Genomic DNA, 26,564 nt, shown 5'->3' with positions numbered 1-26,564 from the left:
CTGTAGTACTGTTGAAGTATTCTAATTTATTCTGTATTTCATTTAAATGCATAGTTTGTTAACCAGTTAAATCGTAATTTGGCTTTTTTATACTTTATTGTTATCTATTTCCATGAAACTTCAGCTAACTTATACAGCCATTTAATTTGTCCAAAATGTACTGTTCCTGATGTATCCCAATTAACTGGAATCCGCTGTATTGTCTGTCTACTCTATCTTTACCTCTCATAATCTTATAAACCTCTATCAGTTCTCCCCTCAGCCTCTGCCACTCCAGAGAAAACAACCCAAGGTTATCCAACTTTTCGTTATAGCGCATGCCCTCTGATCTAGGTAACGTCCTGGTATACCTCGTCTGCACCTTCTCCAAGCCCTCTACGTCCTCCTATAATATGGCAACCAGAACTATATACAAAACTCCAGATGTGGCCAAGCTAGAGTTTTATAAAGCTGCAACATAACTTCCTGACTTGTGAACTGAGTACTTCAACTAATAAAAGCAAGCATACCATACACTTTCTTAACCAACCTTCCAATCTGTGTAGCATTCTACTTATAAACAATTTGTGTGTGACTCAAATGTCTCATAAGTGTCTTATAAACCCCATCTGCTTTTATTTAATTCCTTTTTGACTAAATTTGCAACATCTCTTGTCATCCAGGTTTCCTGAACTTTGCCATCCTGTCTTTCTTAAAGGAACATGTTGGGCCTGAATTCTGACCAGCTAGCCTTTAACTGACTCCCACATGTCAGATGCAGACTTAGCCAGTACCAGCTTATGTCAATACATTCTCCTTAGATCCTGACATAATTAGCCTTTGTCCAGTTTAGCATTTTTCCACGAAGTCCACTTTTCTCCTTATCCATAAGCATCCTAAAACTTACAGAATCATAATCATTGTTCCCAAAATGCTCTCCAGCTGCAACTTTGATGACTTGGCCAGGCTTACTCCATAATATAAGATCCAGTATGGCCACTTCCCTGACTGGATTATCTACGTTAGAAGAGCAGCTTAACCACTTTAGTCATGTAAAGTCAGTTGTAAAGAAAGCTGGGCTTTCAGTTTTGTCCCCTGAAAAGAATTTTTATAAGCATGTGTGTAAATAAATCAGCATGGTATCTCTGGTGTTTGCCAGAACAAAGGCCCCTCAGAAAGTGAAAACAAAGTTCTGTATCACATTAGAGCTTATGCACTCTGAAAACAGTGGCTCATTGTAAGCAGGTAACACAATGCCAACCCTAAGCAGTCTGCACAATATTAATTTAGTCAAATTATTACTGGTCTCTGTATATTGCTTTCATATTTTCGAGTGGGTGGTGCTTCATTGTGGATTTTCTAAACCTGAAGGTTCATGTTCTGAGAACATGTCTAATTTGAATTTAAAAATGAATTTGTTATCATAATGTAGCATTATTGTGTTGCTCCATAAAGTTGCAGCATAACTGGAGTAATAATTATGGTAAAAAGTCAGTTGAACTCTTTCTGTTTATTAATATTGTGGGTTATTTGCACTCTATTTCTACCCATTACTTTAGACTTCAGACAGCCTGAAATTTTCAGATGATATGAGCCCAAGAAGAGACTCCTCATCAGATAGCTTTAGTGACGCTTCAAAGGAAGGATGGCTGCAATTTCGTCAGATTCTTACAGAAAAAGGAAAGGTAATGTATTTTAATGGATGTATCAAATTTAATTTATGAAAGTGTGTTTAAAATTTGGTATAAAAAACAGAAAATGTCCAGTTTATGGATAACCTGAGGAATCCTTTCATGCCACAGAACTGAACATTGATACATTTATAGCAGGGAGTCTGCTGAAGGACTTGGACAGGTTGGGAGAATGAGCAGGTGGAATACAGCATAGGGAAGTGTGTGATCATGCACATTGGTAGAACAAATAAAGGGAAAGACTATTTTCTTAATGGGGAGAAAATCAGAAATTGAAGGTGCAAAGGATCTTGGGGATCCAGGTGTAAGATTCCCAAAGGTGGACTTGCAGATTCAGTTAGTAAGGAAAGCAAATACAATGTTAACATTCATTTCAAGAGGACTGGAATATATAAGTAAGTATGGACTGGAATATAAAAGTAAGTATGTAATACTGAGACTTTGTAAAGCATTGCTCTGACCACATTTGGAATATTGTGAGCAGTTTTAGGCCCTACACCTAATTAAGGGTGTGGTGGCACTGGAGAGTGTCCAGAGGAAGTTTATTAGAATGATCCCAGGGATGAAAGGGTTGATGATGTATGAGTAACATTTGATGGCTCTGGGTGTCTGCTCACCAGAATTTAGAAGGATGATGGGATATCTGCTGAATATTGAAAGGCCTGGATGGAGTATATATGGAGAGGATGTTGCTAGTAATAGAATATAGGCCCAGGGAGCACAGCCTCAGAATCAAAGGATGTTCCTTTAGAACAGAGATTAGGAGGATTTTATTTAGCCAGAGTGTGTCGAATGTATGGAATTAATGACCAATTTTGAAGTCCAAGTCATTAGGTACATTTAAAGCAGAGGTTGTTTGTTTCTTGATGAATAAAGTTGTCAAAGGTTGTGGAGAAAAAGACTGGAAAATGGTGTTGAGAGGGGAAAATAAATCTCCCATGGTGTAGCAGGCTCCATTGGCTGTGTGGCCTAATTCTGCTACTGTGTCTGAAGGTCATTTTTGCAAAAATCCTACCCTAACTCATTTTGTTCTCCTTGCATTCCCTTCAACTCTCCAAGTTTCTACTACTACTCATCTGCATTCTAAGTGCAACTTATTTACTGACTACCAGGACGTTTTTGAGATGAAGGAGGAAACTGGAGGAAACGCAAGGTTCACACAGACTGCACCAGCAGTCAGGATTAAACTCGGGTTGTTGACATTGTCAGGCCATCATTCTTCCTGCTATACCACATGCTAGACACCTGGTTCTAGACACACCTGTCAGGGAAACATCAACTTTCGCAAGAACTCTTAATTTTCTAAAATATGATTCAATGGTATTTTCGTATACCCTAGAGTGCACAGGTCCAGTCTGCTTATCTCTCTTCATGTGACAGCCCCCACCCTTGGATCGCTGAGTGAGTGAGGGACTGGTTAACAAACACGTAAAGTTTATTCATTAAACTTGGCTGTATTAACTTCTTAAAAGTATCCAAATGAATGAATTTCTTAATTCTATTCATTTTTAAATATTTGGAGTAACTACTGAGAAAAACTATTTAGAATAGATTCCCGGCTTTTTCAAATTATGCTGAACTGTTTATATATTGAAAGGAATCCTCTATTTAAGCTGTAAATAATCAAAAGCCACTTTTGCTTTATTTGCTATGTCTATCTAAGTCACATGAAATATATGCTAAAGAAATTTTCTTGGGTTAATGTATTATGCATTTCTCTTCCTATTTTTAACATTATTATTAACTGTTACTTTTTTTCAATTCCTATTATGTGGCTTCAATAGAAGTTCGGTCCAAAGTTTATTTGGAGGCATCAACATTTTAATTTTTCAGAAACAACTTTAATTTTAATTATTAAATGTCTATTTACCATAAATCTGATGGGGTTATTCCAAGGTTTAATTCCCTGTAGTTCCCTCCATACACCTCCCATCCATGTATCTGTCCAGTTTATTCTTAAATGTTAAAAAAGAACCCGCATTTACCACCTCGTCTGGCAGCTCATTCCATACTCCCACCACTCTCTGTGTGAACTTTTCCCCCCTCACCCTTAACCCATGTCCTCTGGTTTTTTTCTCCCCTTGCCTCAGTGGAAAAAGCTTGCTTGCATTCACTCTATCTATACCCATCATAATTTTATATACCTCTATCAAATCTCCCCTCATTCTTCTATGCTCCAGGGAATAAAGTCTTAACCTATTCAACCTTTCTCTGTAACTGAGTTTCTCAAGTCCCGGCAACATCCTTGTAAACCTTCTCTGCACTCTTTCAACCTTATTTATATCCTTCCTGTAATTTGGTGACCAAAACTGAACACAATACTCCAGATTCGGCCTCACCAGTGCCTTATACAACCTCATCATAACATTCCAGCTCTTACACTCAATACTTTGATTAATAAAAGGCCAATGTACCAAAAGCTCTCTTTATGACCCTATCTACCTGTGACGCCACTTTTAGGGAATTTTGTATCTGTGTTCCCAGATTCCTCTGTTCTGCACTCCTCAGTGCCTTACCATTAACCCTGTATGTTCTACCTTGGTTTGTCCTTCCAAAGTGCAATACCTCACACTTGTCTGTATTAAACTCCATCTGCCATTTTTCAGCCCATTTTTCCAGCTGGTCCAAGTCCCTCTGCAGGCTCTGAAAACCCTCCTCACTGTCTACTACACCTCCAATCTTTGTATCATCAGCAAATTTGCTGATCCAATTTACCACATTATCATCCAGATCATTGATATAGATGACAAATAACAATGGACCCAGCACTGATCCCTGTGGCACACCACTAGTCACAGGTCTCCACTCAGAGAAGCAATTCTCTACCACCACTCTCTGGCTTCTTCCATCGAGCCAATGTCTAATCCAATTTACCACCTCTCCATGTATACCTAGCGACTGAATTTTCCTAACTAACCTCCCATGCGGGACCTTGTCAAAGGCCTTACTGAAGTCCATGTAGACAATATCCACTGCCTTCCCTTCATCCACTTTCCTGGTAACCTCCTCGAAAAGCTCCAATAGATTGCTCAAACATGACCTACCACGCACAAAGCCATGTTGACTCTCCCTAATAAGTCCCTGTCTATCCAAATGCTTGTAGATTCTGTCTCTTAGTACTCCCTCCAATAACTTACCTGCTACCGACATTAAACTCACCGGCCTATAATTTCCCGGATTGCTTTTCGATCCTTTTTTAAACAACGGAACAACATGAGCCACTCTCCAATCCTCCGGCACTTCACCCATAGACAGCGACATTTTAAATATTTCTGCCAGGGCCCCCACAATTTCAACACTAGTCTCCTTTAAGGTCAGAGGGAGCACTCTGTCAGGTCCCGGGGATTTATCCACTTTAATTTTCCTCAAGACAGCAAGCACCTCCTCCTTTTCAATCTGTACAGTTTCCATGATCTCACTACTTGTTTCCCTTAACTCCATAGACTTCATGCCAGTTTCCTTAGTAAATACAGACGCAAAAAACCTACTTAAGATCTCCCTTATTTCCTTTGGTTCCGCACATAGCCGACCACTCTGATCTTCAAGAGGACCTATTTTATCCCTTACAATCCTTTTGCTCTTAATATACTTGTAAAAGCTCTTTGGATTATCCTTCACTTTGACTGCCAAGGCAACCTCATGTCTTCTTTTAGCCCTCCTGATTTCTTTCTTAAGTAGTTTCTTGCACTTCTTATACTCCTCAGGCACCTTATTTACTCCCTGTTTCCTATACATCTCATACAACTCCCTCTTCTTCTTTATCAGAGTTGCAATATCCCTTGAGAACCAAGGTTCCTTATTTCTATTCACTTTGCCTTGAATCCTGACAGGAACATACAAACTCTGCACTCTCAAAATTTCTCCTTTGAAGGCTTCCCACCTACTGATCACATCTTTGCCAGAGAACAACCTGTCCCAATCCACGCTTTTTAGATCCTTTCTCATTTCTTCAAATTTGACCTTCTTCCAGTTCAGAACCTCAACCCTAGGACCAGATCTATCCTTGTCCATGATCAAGTTGAAACTAATGGTGTTATGATCACTGGAACTAAAGTGCTCCCCTACACAGACTTCCGTCACTTGTCCTAACTCGTTTCCTAACAGGAGATCCAATATTGCATCCCCTCTAGTTGGTCCCTCTATATATTGATTTAGAAAACTTTCCTGAACACATTTTACAAACTCTAAACCATCTAGACACCTAACAGTATAGGAGTCCCAATCAATATATAGAAAATTAAAATCCTCTACCACCACAACTTTATGTTTCCTGCAGTTGCCTGCTATCTCTCTGCAGATTTGCTCTTCCAATTCTCTTTGACTATTGGGTGGTCTGTAATACAATCCCACTAATGTGGGCATACCTTTCCTGTTTCTCAGCTCCACCCATAAGGACTCAGTAGACAAGCCCTCTAATCTGTCCTGCCTGAGCACTGCTGTAATATTTTCCCTAACAAGCAATGCTTCTCCCCCACCTTTCATTCCTCTGCCTCGATCACATCTGAAACATCGGAACCCTGGAATATTAAGCTGCCAGTCCTGCCCTTCCTGTAGCCAAGTTTCACTAATTGCTATAACGTCATAATTCCACCTGTCAATCCACGCCCTCAACTCATCTGCCTTCCCCGTAATACTCCTAGCATTGAAATATATACACCTCGGAAGACTTTTACCACCACTCACAACCTTTCTATTAGCGGATTTGCTTGAACTTCTAACATCATTTATTTTCACCCCAGCCACACTGTCAGCTCTGACACTCTGGTTCCCATCCCCCTGTAAATCTAGTTTAAAGCCTCCCCAATATTTGAAGCTATGTATCCAATGCATTGTGCACATCTGTTAGCCAGCATTCTTGTAAATTTAAGAGCGGGCGGGGGGGGGGGAATCTTTCAAAGGAAACTCCATTTAAAGAATTCATTCTCAAATCCCTCTGAAGGCAAATCAAATTGTAATACATAACTGTAGCCAACACCATTACGTAGGTTTGATAATATACATCACTTTGCTCTATATAATGGCGTAATTTCACTACTCAGCCGATCACCCTGGTCTTTTCAAACATTTATAGTAAATCCTGTTGTGTTTCACAAGCCAGAACGTATACAAATCGTTTGTATTTTTATTGCCCCAAAGCTGCTCAGCATTCCCATGCCAACCCAAGAAATATCTATTGCAGGGAAATAGAAAACTGCTAACATACAAATTGGGTTTATGCATAGGTATATAACTTAAATACTTAATTCCATCTTTGTATAAATGGTCTGTTTATTAAATAAATAGGAGCAATAGAAGGCCATACAGCCCCACAAGTCTGCATCATTTAATTCAATCATTTCATACCTCACATTTTGCTGCCTGCCATATCCCTTGATCCCTCTAGTACCCAATAATCTAACTGAACTAAGCTTTAAGTGTGATCGGTGATGGAGCCTACATAGCCTTCCATGGTAGAGAATTCCAGATGTGTAACCCTGTTAATGAAGGAATTTCTGTTCATCTCAAAGTTCAAAGTAAATCTATTATCTAAGTACAAATATATCACTGTACACCAACCTTGAGATTCATTTTCTTGTGGGCATACTCACTAACTCTATGATAGAAAAATAAACGTAATAGAATCAGTGAAAGACTGCGTCAACTTGGGCATTCAACCAGTATGCAAAAGCCAACCAACTATGCAAATACAAAAAGTAAGCAAGCAAGCAATAAACATGGAGAACAATGAGATGAAGAGTCCTTGAATGTGAGTTAATAGATTGTGGGAACAATTCAATGATGGGAAGTGAAATTGTGTGAAGTTTTCCCTTTTTGTTCAGGGCATGAAAGTTGAGAGGTAATAACTGTTCATAAACCTGATGGTGTGCTTCCTGAGGCTCCTGTACCTTCTTCCTGATGGCACAAGCAAGAAGAGAGCATCTTCGTCCTAAATGGCTTACTCCTTGGGAATGTGAATCTTGGTTCTACACACAACCGAATAAAATGTCCTCCCTACATCCCTCCTGCTTAGCCCTGTAAAAATGTTGCAAGTTTCAGTGCAATCACCTCTAAACCCTACAGAATATAGATCTAAGATAAGAAAATCTGCAGGTGCTGGAAGTCCAAGCAACACACACAAAATGCTGGAGGAACTCAGCATGCCTGGCACCATCCATGGGAAAAAAAATGAACAGTCAATGATTCAGGCTGGACTGGTGAAGGGTCTCATAATTTCCCCATAGATGCTGCCTGGCCTGCTGAGTCCCTCCAGCATTTTGAGAATATAGATCTATAGGGAGGCACAGTGCTACAGCTCTCATGACCCTGATTCAGTCTTGATTTTGTATGTAGTTTACCCATTGTCCCTGTGACCAGATGGAATTTCTCAAAGCTTTTTTTCCATTACACCCCAAAAATTTGCAAGTTTGAAATTTAATTGGTCTCTTTAAGTTCCCTTTAATGTGCAGATGAGCAGTAGAATATGGAAGCAGTTGATGGCAGTGTGAGGAAATACATTGAGTTACAACAGCAGTAGTGTAAAAAAATTGAGAACTCAGTGAGCCAAAGGGTCAGTTTTTGAATTGTAAGTCTCTATGACCTTTGGCTACTCAATCTCCTTCTACAAGAAATTTACCATCTCATGTAGGGCCTGATAAATCTTTGTAGCACTTCCTTTTATGACACACATACTTTTTAAATAAGAGACTAAAACTGCATACAGTACTCCAAATTGTAGTGTCCCTGAAGACCTGAACAATTACAGTGAGGTATGTTTATATCTGTATTCAAATCCTCATGTAAATAAAAGCTAACCTACCATTCTCCTTTATGTCTAAGTATTTTCAAGTAAACAACAAAATCCCAATGACCTCGCCAATCAGCTGTCATATAATCATGTTAGTTATCATTTTCTCTTTGGATTATTCTTCCAGTCTTCCATTCTACTGAAATTATGGTTGTGTTAAAAGTCAAGTGGATAAGTTTTCATTCATAAAGATATTTCTGTAACACACACAATTTGCTGGAGGAATTCGGCAGGTTGGGCAGAATCTACCACGAGGAATAAACAGTTGATGTTCTGAGCCAAGATCCTAATCGGGGCTGAAAGGGGGAGAAACCAGAATTATGTTATTTCTGTAGTCTCTCTTGTTTCTCCTTATTTGGCTGTTAGGAATTTGGAGGTGATAAGTAGCACCTGTTCAGATGCTTCTGTTGTGAGTTGATTTCTCAATCTTGGTTCTTAGTTTCTGCTTTCCTGTCTCTAGAAAGCTGGATGCAAACTGCTTTATGGATGCTATATCTAACACTGAATGCAGTTCTCATTTTCAATGCTTCCTAACATTGAGAAGACAAAAGCCAGTGTGTTTGTTTCATTGGACAGTAGTTTTAGCCTTCTTTCATGGCAATTAACTGGATTTAAACCAGAGTGATTGCAGCCTTGTGGTAATATTTAAACTCTCACTTGGATCTTTGTTTCCTTTAGATGCAAGATATATGTCAAAGCTATATATTTCACCAATTCCATTTGCTTGGCAGTTTGCAAATTTAATCACCTTGCCATCAGCTGACAAGACCCTAGGTTCTGGAATTCTCTTCCATGTGCACTCCATATCTGTGCACTCAAATCTGTGCTGCTCTGCCATAATATCTGCTTATGTGACTTACAAACCCCATTTCCGGAAAAGTTGGGATATTTTCCAAAATGCAATAAAAACAAAAATCTGTGATATGTTAATTCATGTGAACCTTTATTTAACTGACAGAAGTGCAAAGAAAAGATTTTCAATAGCTTTACTGACCAACTTAATTGTATTTTGTAAATATACACAAATTGAGAATGTGATAGCTGCAACACACTCAACAAAAGTTGGGACAGAGTTAAAATAAGATTGAAAAGTGCACAGAATATTCAAGTAACACCGGTTTGGAAGACTCCACATTAAGCAGGCTAATTGGTAGCAGGTGAGGTATCATGACTGCGTATAAAAGTAGCGTCCATCAAAGTCTTTGCAAGCAAAGATGGGTCGTGGCTCACCCCTTTGTGCCAAAATTTATGAGAGAATTGTTAGTCAGTTCAAAAGGAACATTTCTCAACGCAAGATTGGGAGTACTTCGGAAAAGCATTGTCACTCAACACAGTCCGCCACACATCCAGAAATGAAAACTTGAAACTGTATTACACACGGAGGAAGCCATACATCAGCTCTATGCAGAAACGCCGGCGAGTTCTCTGGGCCCGAGCTCATCTCAGATGGACCGAAAGACTGGAACTGTGTGCTGTGGTCAGATGAGTCCACATTTCAGCTAGTTTTTGGAAAAAACGGGCATTGAGTTCTCCGTGCCAAAGATGAAAACGACCATCCAGATTGTTATCAGCGAAAGGTGCAAAAGCCTGCATCTGTGATGGTATGGGGGTGCATCAGTGCCCACGGCATGGGTGAGTTGCGTGTATGTGAAGGTACCATTGACTCTGAGGCGTATATTAGGATTTTAGAGAGACACATGTTGCCATCAAGGTGATGTCTCTTCCCGGGATGTCCATGCTTATTTCAGCAGGACAATGCCAGACCACATTCTGCACGGGCTACAACAGCGTGACTTTGTCGACACAGAGTGCATGTGCTTGACTGGCCTGCTGCCAGTCCAGATCTACCTCCTATTGAAAATGTATGGCGCATCATGAAGAGGAGAATCAGACAACGGAGACTAAGGACTGTTGAGCAGCTGAAGTCTTATATCAAGCAAGAATGGACAAAATTTCCAATTGCAAATCTACTACAATTAGTATCCTCAGTTCCAAAACGATTAAAAAGTGTTATTAAAAGGAAAGGTGATGTAACACAATGGTAAATATGCCTCTGTGCCAACTTTTGTTGAGTGTGTTGCAGCCATCAAATTCTAAATTTGTGTATGTTTACAAAATACAATTAAGTTGGGCAATAAAACTATTGAAAATCTTTTCTTTGTACTTTTGTCAGTTAAATAAAGGTTCACGTGAATTAACATATCACAGATTTTTGTTTTTATTGCATTTTGGAAAATATCCCAACTTTTCTGGAAATGGGGTTTGTAGATTCAAAATGTGGCTTGGTTATTCTTTCATGAAATGCTGTCATCGTGTAAGACAACACTAAAGCACAGAAACAAACCCTTTCACCCATCTAGTCTATGCCAAACCATTAACCTGCCTAGTCCCATCGACCTGCACCCAGACCATAGCACTCTATACCCTTCCGGTCCATGTACATACCCAAATTTCTTTTGCATGTTGAAATCAAATCTATATCTACCACTCATGCTAACATGTTCTTCCATCCTCTTGAGTGAAGAAGTTCACTCTCATGTTCCCCTTAAATATTTCACCTTTCACCCTTAACCCATTTGTAATCTCCCCAACCTCAGAGGAAAAAAGCTTGCTTGCATTTACCCTAGCTATACAGCTCATATTTTTCTGTACATCTATCAAATCTCACCTCAGTCTTCCACGTTCTGGGGAATTAAGTCCTAACCTACTCAAGACCTGGCAACAACCTTGTAAATTTTATCTGCACTCTTTCAATCTTGGGTACATTTTTCCTGTAGGTAGGTGACCAAAATTGCACACAATACTCCAAATTAGATTATACCAATGTCTTATACAATTTCAACATAACATTGCAACTCATTTATTCCATACATTGATTTATGACGGCCAATGTGTTAAAAGCTTTCTTCACAACACTGTCTACTTGTGACAACACTTTTAGAAATTATGGATCTGTATTCACAGATCCCTCTGTTCTATTGCTCTTGTCAGTGCCCAGCTTCTAGTGCCTCACTGTATAACACCTGCCCTGGTTGGTCCTCCCGAAGTGCAATACCTCACACTTTTCTGCATTAAATTCCATCTGCCATTTTTCAGCCCATTTTCCCAGCTGTTCCAGATCTCACTGCAAGATTTGATGGTGTCGCTATCCATAACACCTCCAATCTTAGAGTTAACTGCAAATTTGCTAATCCAATTTACCACATTATCATCCAAATTGTTGATAAAGATGAGAAACAACAACGAGCCAGCATTGATCACTATGGCACACCACTAAATCACAGGCACGAGGAAATATGCGGATGCTGGAATTTCAAGCAACACACATAAAAGTTGCTGGTGAATGCAGCAGGCCAGGCAGCATCTCTAGGAAGAGGTACAGTCGACGTTTCGGGCCGAAAGCCTTCGTCAGGACTAACTGATGAAAGCACTACTAAGAGATTTGAAAGTGGGAGGGGGAGGGGGAGATCGAGATCCAAAATGATAGGAGAAGACAGGAGGCCACTGGGCCTCCACGGGCCTCCAGTCAGAGAGGCCAAACATCTACTACCACTCCATGGATTTTCCTACAAAGCCACTGTCTAATCCAATTTACGAACTCATCTTGAATGCCAAGTAACTGGACCTTCTTGAATAAATTTCCATATACAGTACTCATGAAAAGCATTCACCCCTCTTGGAAGTTTTCATGTTTTATTGTTTTACAACATTGAATCACAGTGGATTTAATTTGGCTTTTTGACAATGCTCAACAGAAAAAGACTCTTTCCTGTCAAAATGAAAACAGATCTCTACAAAGTGATCTAAATTAATTACAAATATAAAATGCAAAGTAATTCATTCCATAAGTATTCACCCCCTTCAAGTCAGTATTCAGTAGATGCACAACTGGACACTGCAATGTCTTCCCATTCAGCCCTTTTCAAGTCCAGCCACAAATTCTCAATTGAATTAAGGTCTGGACTCTGAGCTGGCCACTCCAGGATGTTAACATTGTTGTTTTTAAGCCATTCCTGTGTAGTTTTGGTTTTATGCTTGGAGTCATTGCCGTGCTGGAAAACAAATCTCCCAAGTCACAGTTTTCTTGCAGACTGCATCAGTTTTTCCTCCAGGATTTCCCTGTACTTTGCTGCATTCATTTTACCCTTTACTTTCATAGGCCTTCCAGGGCCTGCTGCACTGAAGTATCCCCACGCCATAATGCAGTCACCACCATGCTTCACCGTCAGGATGGTGTGTTTTTGATGTGTAGTGTTTGGCTTATACCAAACATGGCATTTAGTCTGATGATCAAAAAGCTCAATTTTGGTTTCATAAGACCATAGAACCTTCTTCCAGCTGACTTCAAAGTTTCCCACATGCCTTCTGGCAATCTAGCTGAGATTTCACGTGTTTTTTTTCCAATAGTGGCTTTTTCTTTGCCACTCTTCCATAAAGCTACGACTGATGAAGCAACCAAGCAACAGTTGTTGTATGCGCAGTCTCTTCCATCTAAATCTCTGAAGCTTGCAAGCTTTCTAGAGTTGTCATAGGTCTTTTGGTGGCCTCCCTCACTCGTCCCCTTCTTGCACGGCCATTCAGTTTTTCAGGATGGCTTGCTCTAGGCAGATTTACAGCTGTGCCGTATTCTTTCCATTTCTTGATTATTGACTTAACTGGACTCCAAGGGATATCAAGTGACTTGCAAATTTTCTTGTATCTATCTCCCGACTTGTGTTTTTCAATAACCTTTCCATGGAGTTGCATGTCGTGTTCTTTTGTCTTCATGGTGTAGTTTTTGCCAGGATACTGACTCACCAGCAGTTGGACCTTCCAGGTACAGGTGTAGTTTTACTACAATCAATTGAAACACTGCACACAGGTGATCTCTATTTAACTAACTATGTGACTTCTAAAACCAATTGGTTGCACCAGTGATGTCATATTAAGGAGTGTGGGGGGTGAGTACTTAAGCGATCAATTATTTTGTGTTTTGCATTTGTAATTAATTTAGTTCACTTTGTAGAGATCTGTTCTCACTTTGACACAAAAGAGTTTTTTTGCCATTGATCAAATTAAATCCACTGTGATTCAATGTTGTAAAACAATATAAAAAGAAATTTTCCAAGGTGGAATACTTTTTATTGGCACTGTATGATCTTGTCAAAGTCCTTGTTGAAGTTCATGTAGACAGCATCCATTGTCTTGCCGCCTTCAACTTTTGATAAATTCCTTGAAAAGCTTTATAAGATTGGCTTGACACAAAGCTGTGTTGTCTATCCCTAATCAGTCCCTGTCCATCCAAATACTTATATATCCAGTCTCTTAGAATACCTTCTATAACTTTCCCACTCCTGATGTCAGACTCACTAGCCTATAATTTCCTGGCTTACTCTTAGAGTCTTTCTTAAACACCAGAACAACATTAGTTATCCTCCCTTCCTCCAGCACCTCACCCGTAGTTAAGGATGTTTAAAATATCTCTGCTATGGCCCTTGCAATTTCTGCACTAGCCTCCCACAGGGTTCAAAGGAACACATTGTCAGGCCTTGGAGATTTATCCACCTTAATTTGCCTCAAGACAGCAAACATCTCCCCCTCCTCTGTAATCTATATAGGATCCATGACCTTGCTGCTGATTGCCTCACATCCATAGAATATGTGTCCATTTCCTGAGTAAGTAGATGCAAAAAATGTATTTAGATCTCCCTCTTTTTTTGCTCCATGCATAGATTTCTCCTCTGATCTTCCAGAGGACCAATTTATACCTTGCTATCCTTTTGTTCTTGGAAACCGGCATAAGCACCGCCCTGATGGGCCACAAGGCTCGTGATAGACTTTAATCTAAAAATCCTTTTGTTCTTAATATATCTGGAATAGCACTTGGGATTGTTCTTCACCTTGTCTGCTAGAGCATCCTCATCTTCTTTTAGCCCTCCTGATCCTTAAGCTTTCTCTTGCATTTCTTATGCTCCTCAAGTACCTCATTTATTGCTGCCTGCCTATACCTGCTAGGCACCTCCTTTTTCTTAACCAGGGCCTCAATATCTCTCGAAAAACAAGATTCCCTAAATCTGTGTGTGTGATGCCTTTTATTTCGACAGGAACATACAAACTCTATACTCTAAAAATTTCACTTTTGAAAGCCCCGCATTTACCAAGTACACCTTTTCCAGTAAACAACCCACTTAACAGATCCTTTCTGATACCATCAAAAGTGGCCTTTCTCCAATTTAGAATCTCACCCCAAGGACCAGACCTATCCTTTTCCACAACTACCTTGAAACTAATGATATTATGATCACTAGATGCAAAGTGCTCCCCTACACATACTTCTGTCACTTGGCCTGTCTCATTCCCTAACAGGAGATCTAATATTGTACTCCCTTATGTTCGGACTTCTACGTACTGCTTAAGGAAACTTTTACGAACACTTTTGACAAACTCTTATCACATCCAGCCCTGCTCCTCTAAAACCCGTGGACTGTTGGGTGGTCTATAATACAATCGAGTTAATGAGCTTGTACATTTCTTCAGTTCTACCCATTAAGCCTCAGTAAATGAGCTCTCCAGTCTGTCCTGTCTGAGCACCACTGTGACATTTTCCCTGTCTAGTATTACCGCCGCTTCCAGCAATGGAATACCAGAAGTGTTATGTATGAACATTTGCCGAGTTTAGAAACCCATTCATTCAGTTCATTCATTTTTCTGAAAATGTAACAAAAGGTATACAGCGTCTTGAAAATGTATTCTGCCACCACAACTATCTTCAAATTTTACTGTCTCATTTTCTAAATTTAAAATAGATTGAAGTAGGATTTTTTGAGCTAATCTGCAAAACATTGTGCACCATGTCATATCAAAAGAAAAATTCCAAAACCGGTCAATAATTACTAAAAATTAAAAACCAAAATTTTGGAGCTGAAAAACTATTCATCCCTTTTGTAATTACTAAGCTAACTTTACTCAACTGCCATATACTGTTTATCATACCAACTCACCCAATTTATTGATGTAGAAAATTGGAAGATTACCGGTTTTCAATGAATTCATAAGAATACGTACCCCCTCTCTCAGTAAGGTCCAGCAGTATGGTAGATTTTCAACAGATCAAGACAAAAAAACATTCAAGTCAAGTCATGGAAATGATAATACAGAAGCACAAGACCATCTCAAAGGCACTGAACGTACCTTAGAGTTCAGTGCCATCCATCGTGGAAAAAGTGGAAAAATTATGAAACCACAGCTCCGTTGCCTAGGTCAGTCCACCCCTTTAATCTTAGTCACTGGAGAAGAATGGGTACAAGCAGTGATGCCAACAGTCACACTGAGCGAGCTACTGAAGTCAGTGGCTGCCACTGAAGGTGAAGTTCATGGCTCCATTATATCTGAGGCCTTGCACAAATGGGTATTTATGGAAGAGTGGCAAGGAAGAAGTCCTGTTTTTTTTTTAAAAAAAGCATTTCCTTGGCTGTAAAAAGGTTGCAGAGCATCACTTAGATGCTGAAAAGATGTGGAAAAAGATCTTGTGGTTGGATGAGACTGAAGTAGAACTTCTTGGCCTCAACACTAAGCATATCAGCCAGGTAACACCATCCCCACTGCCAGAGCAATCATTGGGTATCTGCAAATGCGGAAAATTGATGTCCTTTAGTGGCCCAGTCAGAGTCATGACTTTAGCCCAGACGAACATCTCTGGCAAGACCTCAAGATTGCTGTCCACCGCCATTCACCAACTAACCTGACACAGCTTGAGCAGTTTTGCAAAGAGGAATGGGCAAATTTGCTTCATCAAGTTGTGCAAAGCTGATAGAGACTTATCCGAAAAGACTACTGACTGTAATAGGTCTGAGTGTTGGTTCAACTAAGTACTGAGAAAAGGGGGATGAATACTTTTGAACTACTGGCATATCAGTTCTCAGAGTTTTAGTTTTTCATGCTAATTTTCCCTGTTTTAGGAGCTGTGAAAAATGAACATAATTCACAAGTAAAATCCCTGGTTGTAGAACTCGTTTATGTGAGGTTTGGGGCTGAATACTTTTACATGGTACTTTATGGTTGCTGAAATCGGAGATGGCAAATAAATAAGGATATTGGTTGTGAAGATACTGCTTTCTTACGTGGGAGTATATAGACTAGATGTCATCTATGATGAAGTAGGTAGACTAGAATGCAAATTTCAGGTTGCAGTCAGATAACTAAAGATGGTAGTTGTGAAGAAGACGTAAGGAGGCTATGAAAGCTGCAGTTAGGTTAACTGGGTGGTCAAGGATCTGGTTAATGAAGTATGTATAATATGGAAACTTATAAAATTATCAGTTTTGAAATTTAAAATAATATTAAAATATTTACTGAAACTTAGAAGAGAGGCAACTTGGTAGATCTTCGAATCAGAATCGGGTTTTTTATCACAGGCATGTGTCATGAAATTTGTTAACTTAGCAGTAGCAGGTAAATGCAGTACATGATAATATATTTTTAAAAAATAAGATTACTCGTTGTGAAGATACTGCTTTCTCATGTGGGAGTATATAGACTAGTTGTCATCTATGATGAATTAGGTAGACTAGAATGCAAAATTCAGGTTGCAGTCAGATCAATTATCATATATGTAGTTGAGACCCAAGTCTGAGGGTCTCAGCGATATATTTTTAAAGAGTATTAATGCATTTCCAGCATGTTCTGATTTTTTCATCTAGGGTCCAGTTACAATCAATGAACCAAATTCCACAGCTTGTAATCAGTGTCTTGCAGTTCTTTCACAATATTTATTGTCCTTAATCGAAATCTCAGAATTATCATCTAAGATCTGGAGGCAGTGGTTCAAATTTTGCTATCATAGTTGAGGAGTTTGGATTTAAAAATGTAAGAAATGTGAATGAGTGTAGGTATGTGGCCGTTAAAATCTTTTCCACCATTTATTAAGGCCGTGACTGATGATGTTCCTTGATGTCATTTCCTTCGCTCTTACCTTATCCCTTGATTTCCTGAATATTCAGAAACCTCTGTACTCTATAATTAAATATCCTGAACTACAGGAAGAATTTCTTCTGTATAACAGTTTTCTTTTATAATTCTGTATAATTTTCTTGAGAAATAAATCACTAAAATTGTTCAATGTAATCATTTTCTGATTGATACTTTTTAACGTTACAGCGTGTTGGCGGCAGCATTCGTCCATGGAAGCAAATGTATGTGGTTCTTCGTGGCCATTCTCTATTTTTGTACAAAGATAAAAAGGAAAAGGCAACTCATGCAACTTGTCAAACTGAAGAAGAACAACCAATCAGCATCAAAGCCTGCTTGATCGATATCTCATATAGTGAAACCAAGCGTAAGCATGTGTTTCGACTAACCACTTCTGAGTGTGAATACCTCTTTCAGGCTGAGGATCGGGAGGATATGTTGGCATGGATTAAGACCATACAAGAAAACAGCAATTTGGATGATGAAGTAAGTGTATTTTGTTATCTGCCTGCAGAAAAAGGGAAACAGATTATCAAGACTATTTTTACCCCTTTCACATCTGGCTCTCTTAACTCATAAGTATACTGTTACATCGGTCTTTTAGAACTTAGTACTTTTTATTATGTAGCTAAAGCAAGCTCAATAAAGTATTAGAATGCAATATTAAGAATTAAGGACCTACCTTTAAACATAAATTTTAATTGTCCAACAAATTTTATCATTGAGTTCATGATTTTTTTTGAATGTGAGGATAACTGGAAAAATGTCTGTAATACCCTATATTTTAAGAAAAAAAGTCCCTGATTTTTTTTTTAAAGGTGGGACTGAAATTTGTTGCAGCTTGCCCATTGCAAATATTTTCAATCACAAGTTATAGGAAATGCATAAGAAGGTGAATTGCAACAAGTTATCATGAGAAAATACCTTCTTTTTCTCCTTCTGTTCCACTCCAAAAACTTAGGTTGAAGGTCCTTCCATTGAGGAGTTGTTCCAGTATTTGGACTCAATAACATTGAAGGATGGATACTGTATTGCAGCTGTATAAAACTTTGGTTAGGCCTGCACTTGGAGTATTATCTGCAGTTCTGGTCAGTCCACTCAGGGAGGGCGTGGAGGCTTTAGAGGGGGTGCAGAAGAGATTTACCAGGATGCTGCCTGGATTACTGGGTATTAACTATGAGGCAAGGTTGGACAAACGTAGATTATTTTCTCTGGAGAGTTGGAGACCGAGGGGAGAGCTGATATGGGTATATAAAGTTATGAGAGGCACAGATGCAGTGGACGATCAGAATGTTTTTCTCAGGGTAGAAATGGCAAATACTAGAGGGCATAGCTTCAAGGTGAGACAGTGAAAGTTTAAAGGCGATGTACAGTGCAAGGCTTTTTAATAGGGAATTAGTAGTGCTGTTAAAGAGGCTTTTAGATAGGCACATGAGCATGTGGGTAGATAATTCATATGCATGTAGAAGGGATTTGTTTAATTTGGCATCTTGTTGGCATAGATATTATGGACCTAAGGGTCTGTTCTTGTTCTGTGTACACCATAACAGGATGTTGTGTGTTTTGAAAGCGAAGGAGAAACAGAATTAATGTTTCTGGTTGAGAAACTGCATCAGAACTAGTAAAGTGAGAAAACACAAAAGCCAATATTTTTTGTTTTTATTTCAGATTTCCAGTACATGTAGGTATTTAGTTTGCTTTACAGTAATGATCTTTTCATGCACTTGCTGCCATTGGACTGCTTGGTTGTAGAGGCCATAAGTTTGGAAGATATGTTTTAATTAACCTAGGCAAGTAATTGTAATGCATTTTATATAAACCACACATGACAGCTGCAGTGCTCCAATGGTTGAAGAAATTAATGTTTAGGTTTGTGAATGGGGTACTAAGCAATAGTCGTTGCTAAGTTGAGTAGTAATAAGCAGGGCACTTAGTGTACAGTGGTTAAAGATTATAAAAAGAGGGAAGATAGTGTATGAGTGCAAACTAGTAAATAATATACATACAGAGCTTTAACTGATAGAGTGAGCAACTAATGTAAACATCAGTCCATTAGAGGGCAAGACTGGGAAATAAATAAGAAATCAAAAAATGACAAAGATTCTTGGGGAGTTATTTTCGAATGAAAATATCCCAATAACAATAAATACAATATTTAAGGACCTTAAAGCAATCTCCACCATTAGAGAAAGATTACTCTGCAACCAAACCAATTTGAAGAATTTACTCGAGTTCTTTAAGGCTATGACAAACGTGTAGATACATGGGCATCAGAATCTGAATCAGGTTTAATATGAACAGCATACCTGTTGTGAAATTTGTTGTTTGGTGGCATAATAATAAAAACTATAAATTACTATATATCTAGTACAACCTACTTGATGGTTGCAAAGAGAAGAGGGCACGTCCTGGGTGATGTGGGCCCTCAGTGATGGATGCTGGGGGGGTGGGGGGGAGGTGCAGGGTGTCTAGTGCCTATGATGGAGCTGGCTGAATTTACAAATTTCTGCAGCTTTGTCTGATACCGTGCAGTCGCCCCTCCATACCAGACAGTGATGTAATCAGCTAGAATCCTCTCCATGGTACATCTGTAGGAATTTGCAAGTGTCTTTGGTGACATACCAATTGCTAATGAAACATAGCTGCTGTCGTGTCTTCTTTGTAATTGCATCAGATAGATCCTCACAGATATTGACACCCAGGAACTTGGGACTGCTCACCCTTTCCATTTCTGATCCCTCAGAGAGGACTAGTTTGTGTTCCCTCAACTGCCCCTTCCTGATGTCAACAATTAATTCCTTGGTCATACTGACATTGAGTGCAAGGTTGCTGCTGCAGCAGTTTCCAGCCAGAAAATCTGTCTCACTTCTGCATGCTTCCTCATCACCATCTTAAATTCTGCCAGCAATAGTGGCGTTGTCAGCAAATTTATAGATGGTGTTTGAGCTGTGCCTAGCCACACATCGTGGGACTACAGAGAGTACGCCGTGGGCTAAGCATACATCTTTGAGGTGTAGCAGTGTTGATCGTCAGCGAGGAGGAGATGTTATTTCTGATCCGCACATTCTGTGGTCTCCCGGTGAGGAAATCTAGGATCCAGTTATTTGGAGCTTGTTGATTAGAATTGAGGGTACGATTGTGTTGAATGCTGAGTTGTAATCAACAAACATTAGTCTGATGTAGGTACTACTATTGTCCAGGTGATCCAAGACCAAATGGAGAGCGAGAGAGATTACATCCACTGTAGACCTACTGTGGCAATAAGCAAATCCTCGCCTAGGGAGGAGTTGATTCTAGCCATGACCAATCTCGCAAAGCACTTCATCACAGTAGATGTGACTGCTACTAGACAATAGTCATTGAGGCAGCTCACCCTGCTCTTCTGGGGTACTGGTATGATTGTCACCCTCTTGAAGCAGGTGTGATCCTCTGACTACAGCAAGGAGTGTGAATAAGTAGGGAAATTCAGGATTAAGTCAGACACAAGAAGATTAAGAAAAAAAAAGACTAAAAGCAAAACAAAATGTGTGAAAAGGAAAATTACGTAATAAAGATAGCATGTGTAACTTAAACATTGAATCAGTCAGTTCACAATCCATAGTATTTTATGAATGTTAGAAACATTTGCCATCACATTTTTTCCTACCAGATGCAGTTTTCACAAGGCTTTATTTCCATGAGAAATTTTATTGATTAATTTCTCAAAACTGGGTGGTTGCTGGAAAGATCTGCATTTATTGCCCATTCATAATTGCCAGAGATAGTAGTTGACTAACACTTTGAACCACTGCAGTGCTGATTGAGAGAAAGTTCCAGTATTTACACCCTAGTGACAATAAAACAGCAAGATATCAATATCCAGATAGTAATCGTTTCAAGCATCTGAAATGTGGTGGTTCAAAGTACCTTATTTCATTGTGCTACCTAAGAATTGTTATGTGTTTGCCTCGGCCTTGCTACATGTTGACACAGCATCTTTATTTATTGAGGAGATGCAAATTGGATTAAGAACTGTATAATCAGCATTTATTATTTTCACCTCTTCTTACAGAGAATGGGTTATTAATAAAGAAGATCTTCTTAATATTATGATCTATTGTGTATTTGTTTATAGCATTTTGTGTATATCCATACAAGAAGAAATAATATGTTTGTCTTGTAGGACACAGGAGTTACAAGTAGAGATTTAATTAGTCGGAAGATTAAAGAATACAGCACCATGATGAAGTAAGTAGGTTTGTTTTACTAGTCTAGTTTTCATGAACTATGATTTTGAACTTAAACCCACTTTTGATTTACAATTTAATTTATCACAAAATTAAGCTATCACCAGACTGCAGGACATTTGGGTTCAAAAACATTACCTTCTCTGTCATTGGATATGCAAGATTGAATAAGGCCTTGTGCATTATTTGTGTCCATGCCTAAGTAAATGAATGGATAATAATAAAACACAAAAGTTATTGTAAATCTCCATTTAAAGAAAATGATTAGTTTACAGTACATGTGCAAATAATTCTTTTGAAATATCTTACTGGATTTTCTTTTTCAGTACTTCTGGCAGTAAATCAGAACCATCTCCTAAAACACCACGGCAGACTCTCAGTATTAGACAGACCTTCTTGGGATCCAAAACTGATCCAAAGAGCCCACATTCTCCAAAGCAAGAGCTGGAAAGAAGACTTATAAGTATGTATCATTGTATAACTAATCATCTCAAATTTTTTTCCCTTTCAATCATACAATTTATTTTTAATTGTTAACTTCATTTAAATGGTATTAAAGTCTAATTATTTAAATAAGTAGAAATTTATTTGTTTATCCAGTTAACTAAATAACTTTAACAATTTTTTTTGGCATACTTAAGCCCCACGTACAGTGAGGAGCTATTGTGTGGGACTCTGCTCTCCAAGGCAACTGAAGGCACAGCTGTCGGGAAAGGAGCATTTTAAATGCAGCCTGTGCAATAGATCATAACTGAAGGACGTTAGGTACCTTTAAGACATAGAAGTGGGTAGAGATACAATACGGTTGCTGGAGCCGTAGCAGAGTTTCATATGGGAATTGGACAAGCTAGAATATGGATTTAAGCCAAAGTTAGTTTAGTATATAATATGTGAGGTTGCACATGAAGATATGAATATATATTTTTCTTCAAATCAATATTAGTTGCAAAATACTTAATCTAAAATGAAATTAATGATACAATACTTAACTGAAATAATTTTTGCCATACACCGATATCAAAGAGAAGTTATTTTACCATTCAGATGACACAAGCCCACCAAAAGACAAAGGAACATGGCGAAGAGGTATTCCTAGTTTAATGAGAAAACCTTTTGAAAAGAAACCAGGTCCTGGTGTAACATTTGGTGTCAGGTTAGATGATTGTCCACCTGCTCTTCACAATAAGGTATGTGCAATCTAGTAGAGAATGCTGTGGTGTACAGTTAGTATTTAAAACACAAAAATAAAAAGTGTCCCTTCAAAAGAGAACGTTTTGTCTTCGAGCCCTCTGAAAGCAGGCTCACTGTTAGTTTTCCCCACACACCTCTCACCAAGTTTTAAAGTGTCTTTAAAAGAAACGTCTTCTCCAGAAGGTCTTGTATCAACTTGTATTCAGAATTCCATAAAAACAACACAATATGACAGTTATTGAAATGTAATAATTGAATTCATACCCTTATTTAAATAGTTTATCTTAAGCTCTTCTAATAATTGGCATTCTGCAGTGACATTATGTGTTAAATTTGTTTTCCTTACTTTGTTCCCATATATATTATAGGAATTATAAATTACTCTATAATCTAAAGATGTTTGAACCTAATACATGAATGAGTAGCATTATGGTTAAGTTACTTTTATTCCATCAAGACAACTGTGGTCCATATACTGCATCTCAGAAATATTTTGGTTCTGAGCACTTGCATTGAGGAATTCCAAAGGCTTGACATTTCATTTCTAAACAGAATACCATTAAATAATAGCCTATGGTTTAAACTCTAACTGTTTCTGTTAACTTAACCTCCCCACTCTGGATTTGATATTAAGAGTTTACCTACTCAATTACAAAACAATTTGTAATTACACTAACCTTCTTTCTGATTATAATCCTACAATTGCCACTATTTAAACAATGATGGGGTTCCTGGCCACAAAATAGATAGTTTGCTCACATTTCAGATTTTAAGCATTTTGAAAATTGATATTTTATATTTAACTCTCAGAAACTGAGTTATAGAAAAAAATCACATTGTGAAAGTTACATCAACAGTCATAACAGATTGTAAAATAAGTTAAGGCTCATAGCAATCAGGAAATGCACTGAGTGATGTGTAATGTTACTGCAGTTGGGTCTTGTTTTTCTGCTTTGGAAGTATTAATGACCATTCACAGAAGAGTATTTGTTCAGAGTTTCACTATAACAGTCTATAATTTTTTTTCAAAAGAGGGCATGACTTGAGTCTTGAGTTCATTTGATATCTTTTTGTCATCTCTTGGAGCATAATACTCAGCCAGTGCCCTCTATTAACCTCGTACGTTCACCATTTTTCTCTTTATAAGAGAACTAGTCAGTCCTGCTATAGGTCATCTATCTGTGTTATTGACTCAGTTTCGCCTTCTCCACTAGTATGGCCTGATCTGCTCCTAGACCTCAATACTTAACAGCCTTGTCTTTTTGTTTTCTCTCCCCATCTGCCATTATCTATAGCTCTTCTGTGTTCTCTCCCTGTAGTTGCTCTCATCAATCTATCAGATTTTTTTCTTAAATTTATCCCTATTATCAATTCTAACCTTTCTTTATTTTCCACTTCTGAAGAAGGGTCTTCAAGCTAAAATGGAAACTCTGTTTCTCTTTCCACAGATGCTTCCTGGCATATTGGTTGTTCCCAAAATTTTCTATTTTTGTTTCACATTTTCAAAACTAAACTGGTTCATTATTGTCACATGTACATACCACAGAGGATAGTCTGACTTCATGCTAATCACTCACTCTTCTGAGTCTGTCAACCTATTGAACAACACTAACAGAGGAGAAGAAGTTCACTCATTTGAACCCACCAGCCTCACTGATTAACCGGAATCTTAAAATATAACTAATCCTGAGAACATGGATTAGAAAATAGAAATTCCTACCTCCCATTGTTATAATTCTCAAAGGCTACCTCCTAACTATATGCAATATCTGGTGTTGAAGAATAAATATGCATTTGTCAGTGACACCATATTCTGAATGCAAAATAAGAACACTGAACAGTTCCCCCCCCCCACCCAGTAGAGAATCTTGAAAGAGAACTACAATGTAATTATTGTATTGTACTGAAATAGCTTACAAGTTGTTCAAATAAATTACTATTTGTATAGCTAATTATGTAGGTTTTAATAAGGTATATTTAATAGCTTACCAGCTTGTGTTTTGTAGTATGTACCATTTATAGTTGAGGTCTGCTGCAATTTGGTTGAAGAGAAAGGACTTGAGTACACTGGAATCTACAGAGTGCCAGGAAATAATGCTGCTATATCAAGCTTGCAAGAAGAGCTCAACAAAGGAGTGACTGATATTGACTTTATGGATGATGTAAGTTTTGAAACCTTTCTGATTTTGTATTTTGAAATATTTTTATTACTGTGCATTAAAAGTAATAAATTTGTTCTCCTCTACAATGTTTCAAAACACAGAAATGGCGAGATCTGAATGTTATAAGTAGTTTACTGAAATCCTTCTTCCGAAAACTTCCAGAGCCTCTCTTCACAAATGGTAATTATCTCTGATTGTTTTAGTCCAACCTTTATCTACAGTAATTAGCAAACAGTAAGGCATATGAATTGTGATATTTCATTGTTTGTTTTGAAATCCACTTCATTAAAGCTTGTAGAACTGCAGATCATTGCTTAGTTGCATTACAGTTAACCAGTTTATATTAAGTATCTTTTCACTCGCCAGGTGTTTAAAAAAAAACCTGTTCACAAGAAATAGTTTAGTACATATAGAATATGATCTATTAAGTATGCTTAAAACTTTATACACTCTGGCCACTTTATTAGCTACTTCCTGTCTTTCTGCCACTGTAGCTATGAACTTCAAGGTTCAATGTGTTGTGCATTCAGAGATGCTCTTCTACACACCACTGTTGTAATGCATGGCTTTTTGAGATGCATCTTGAACCAGTCTAGCCATTCTCTGGCCTCTCTCATTAACAAGGCATTTTCACCCACAGAACTGTTGCTTGCTGCATGTTTTTTGTTTTGCACATCATTCTTTGTGAACTCTTGAGACAGTTGTGCATGAAATTCCCAGGAGATTGATGGTTTTTGAGATACTCAAACCACTCTGTGTGGTACCAACAATCAATCCACAGTCATAGTCACTTGCATCATATTTCTTCTCTTCCCCCCACCCCCATTCTGATTATTGGACTGAACAACAACTAAACCTTTTGATCATGTCTGAGTGTATTTTCCTATCAACTTTTGTATTCTCTTCAAGGTGGATTGTTTACTTACAACTAATTTGTCCATAATTTTTCTAAACAGAGTTGGATAGCAGACACCATGGACAGAGTTGTCAGAAGCAATTGTTTAAACCCTGACCCTGCTTTACGTAAAGCTCATTAAGCATTACTCTTTAATAGAATTCCCTATAATCCTTGCTACATCTGTTTTTTTTAAATTAATTTAAACCAGCAAGAGATTTGTTCATGATTACAGCAAGTCACTGTGGGTACAGGTGTTGTTGTTGTTGTTTGTCCATCGTTGGCGTCGATGAGGACCTCACTTAATGAGGACCTACTTAATGCTGTGCTTGTTCAATTGTTGCCTTGAGGCTGTGGGCAGCCACACTTATCTATCCTCTTGAATGGAGCACTTTGTCCATGTTTTGACTTAAGGTAAAAGGACCCTAATGGCAGTTGTTTACAGGCCTCCAAACAGCAGACGGGATGTGGATTACAAATTACAGCCAGAGATAGAAAAAGCATGTCAGAAGGACAATGTCATGATAATCGTTAGGGATTTAAACATGAAAGTGGATTGGGAAAATCAAGCCAGTACTGGACCTCAGGAGAGAGAATTTGTAGAATGTCTAAGGGATGGCTTTTTAGAACAGTTTGTTGTTGAGCCCACTAGGGGATTGGCTGTGCTGGATTGAATGTTATGTGATGATC

General features: G+C 38.4%; 1 protein-coding gene across 2 annotated transcripts in view; it reads left to right on the top strand.

Moving 5' to 3' along the window:
- Positions 1-26,564, top strand: part of LOC134344447 (rho GTPase-activating protein 21-like) — a 231,253-nt gene that overhangs the window by 179,078 nt on the left and 25,611 nt on the right. For both annotated transcript variants that reach the window (XM_063044256.1, XM_063044257.1), the window contains exons 12-18: positions 1,539-1,664; positions 17,590-17,886; positions 21,563-21,627; positions 21,953-22,089; positions 22,671-22,813; positions 24,824-24,979; positions 25,081-25,159. In XM_063044256.1, the coding sequence (XP_062900326.1) occupies positions 1,539-1,664; positions 17,590-17,886; positions 21,563-21,627; positions 21,953-22,089; positions 22,671-22,813; positions 24,824-24,979; positions 25,081-25,159 (1,003 nt within the window). The remainder of the gene's footprint in view (positions 1-1,538; positions 1,665-17,589; positions 17,887-21,562; positions 21,628-21,952; positions 22,090-22,670; positions 22,814-24,823; positions 24,980-25,080; positions 25,160-26,564) is intronic.

The sequence above is a fragment of the Mobula hypostoma genome, chromosome 3, assembly GCF_963921235.1.
Source record: "Mobula hypostoma chromosome 3, sMobHyp1.1, whole genome shotgun sequence".
Classification (NCBI taxonomy): domain Eukaryota; kingdom Metazoa; phylum Chordata; class Chondrichthyes; order Myliobatiformes; family Myliobatidae; genus Mobula; species Mobula hypostoma.
The sequence above is the reverse complement of the archived record's forward strand: the minus strand, read 5'-3'. Positions and strand labels throughout refer to the sequence as shown.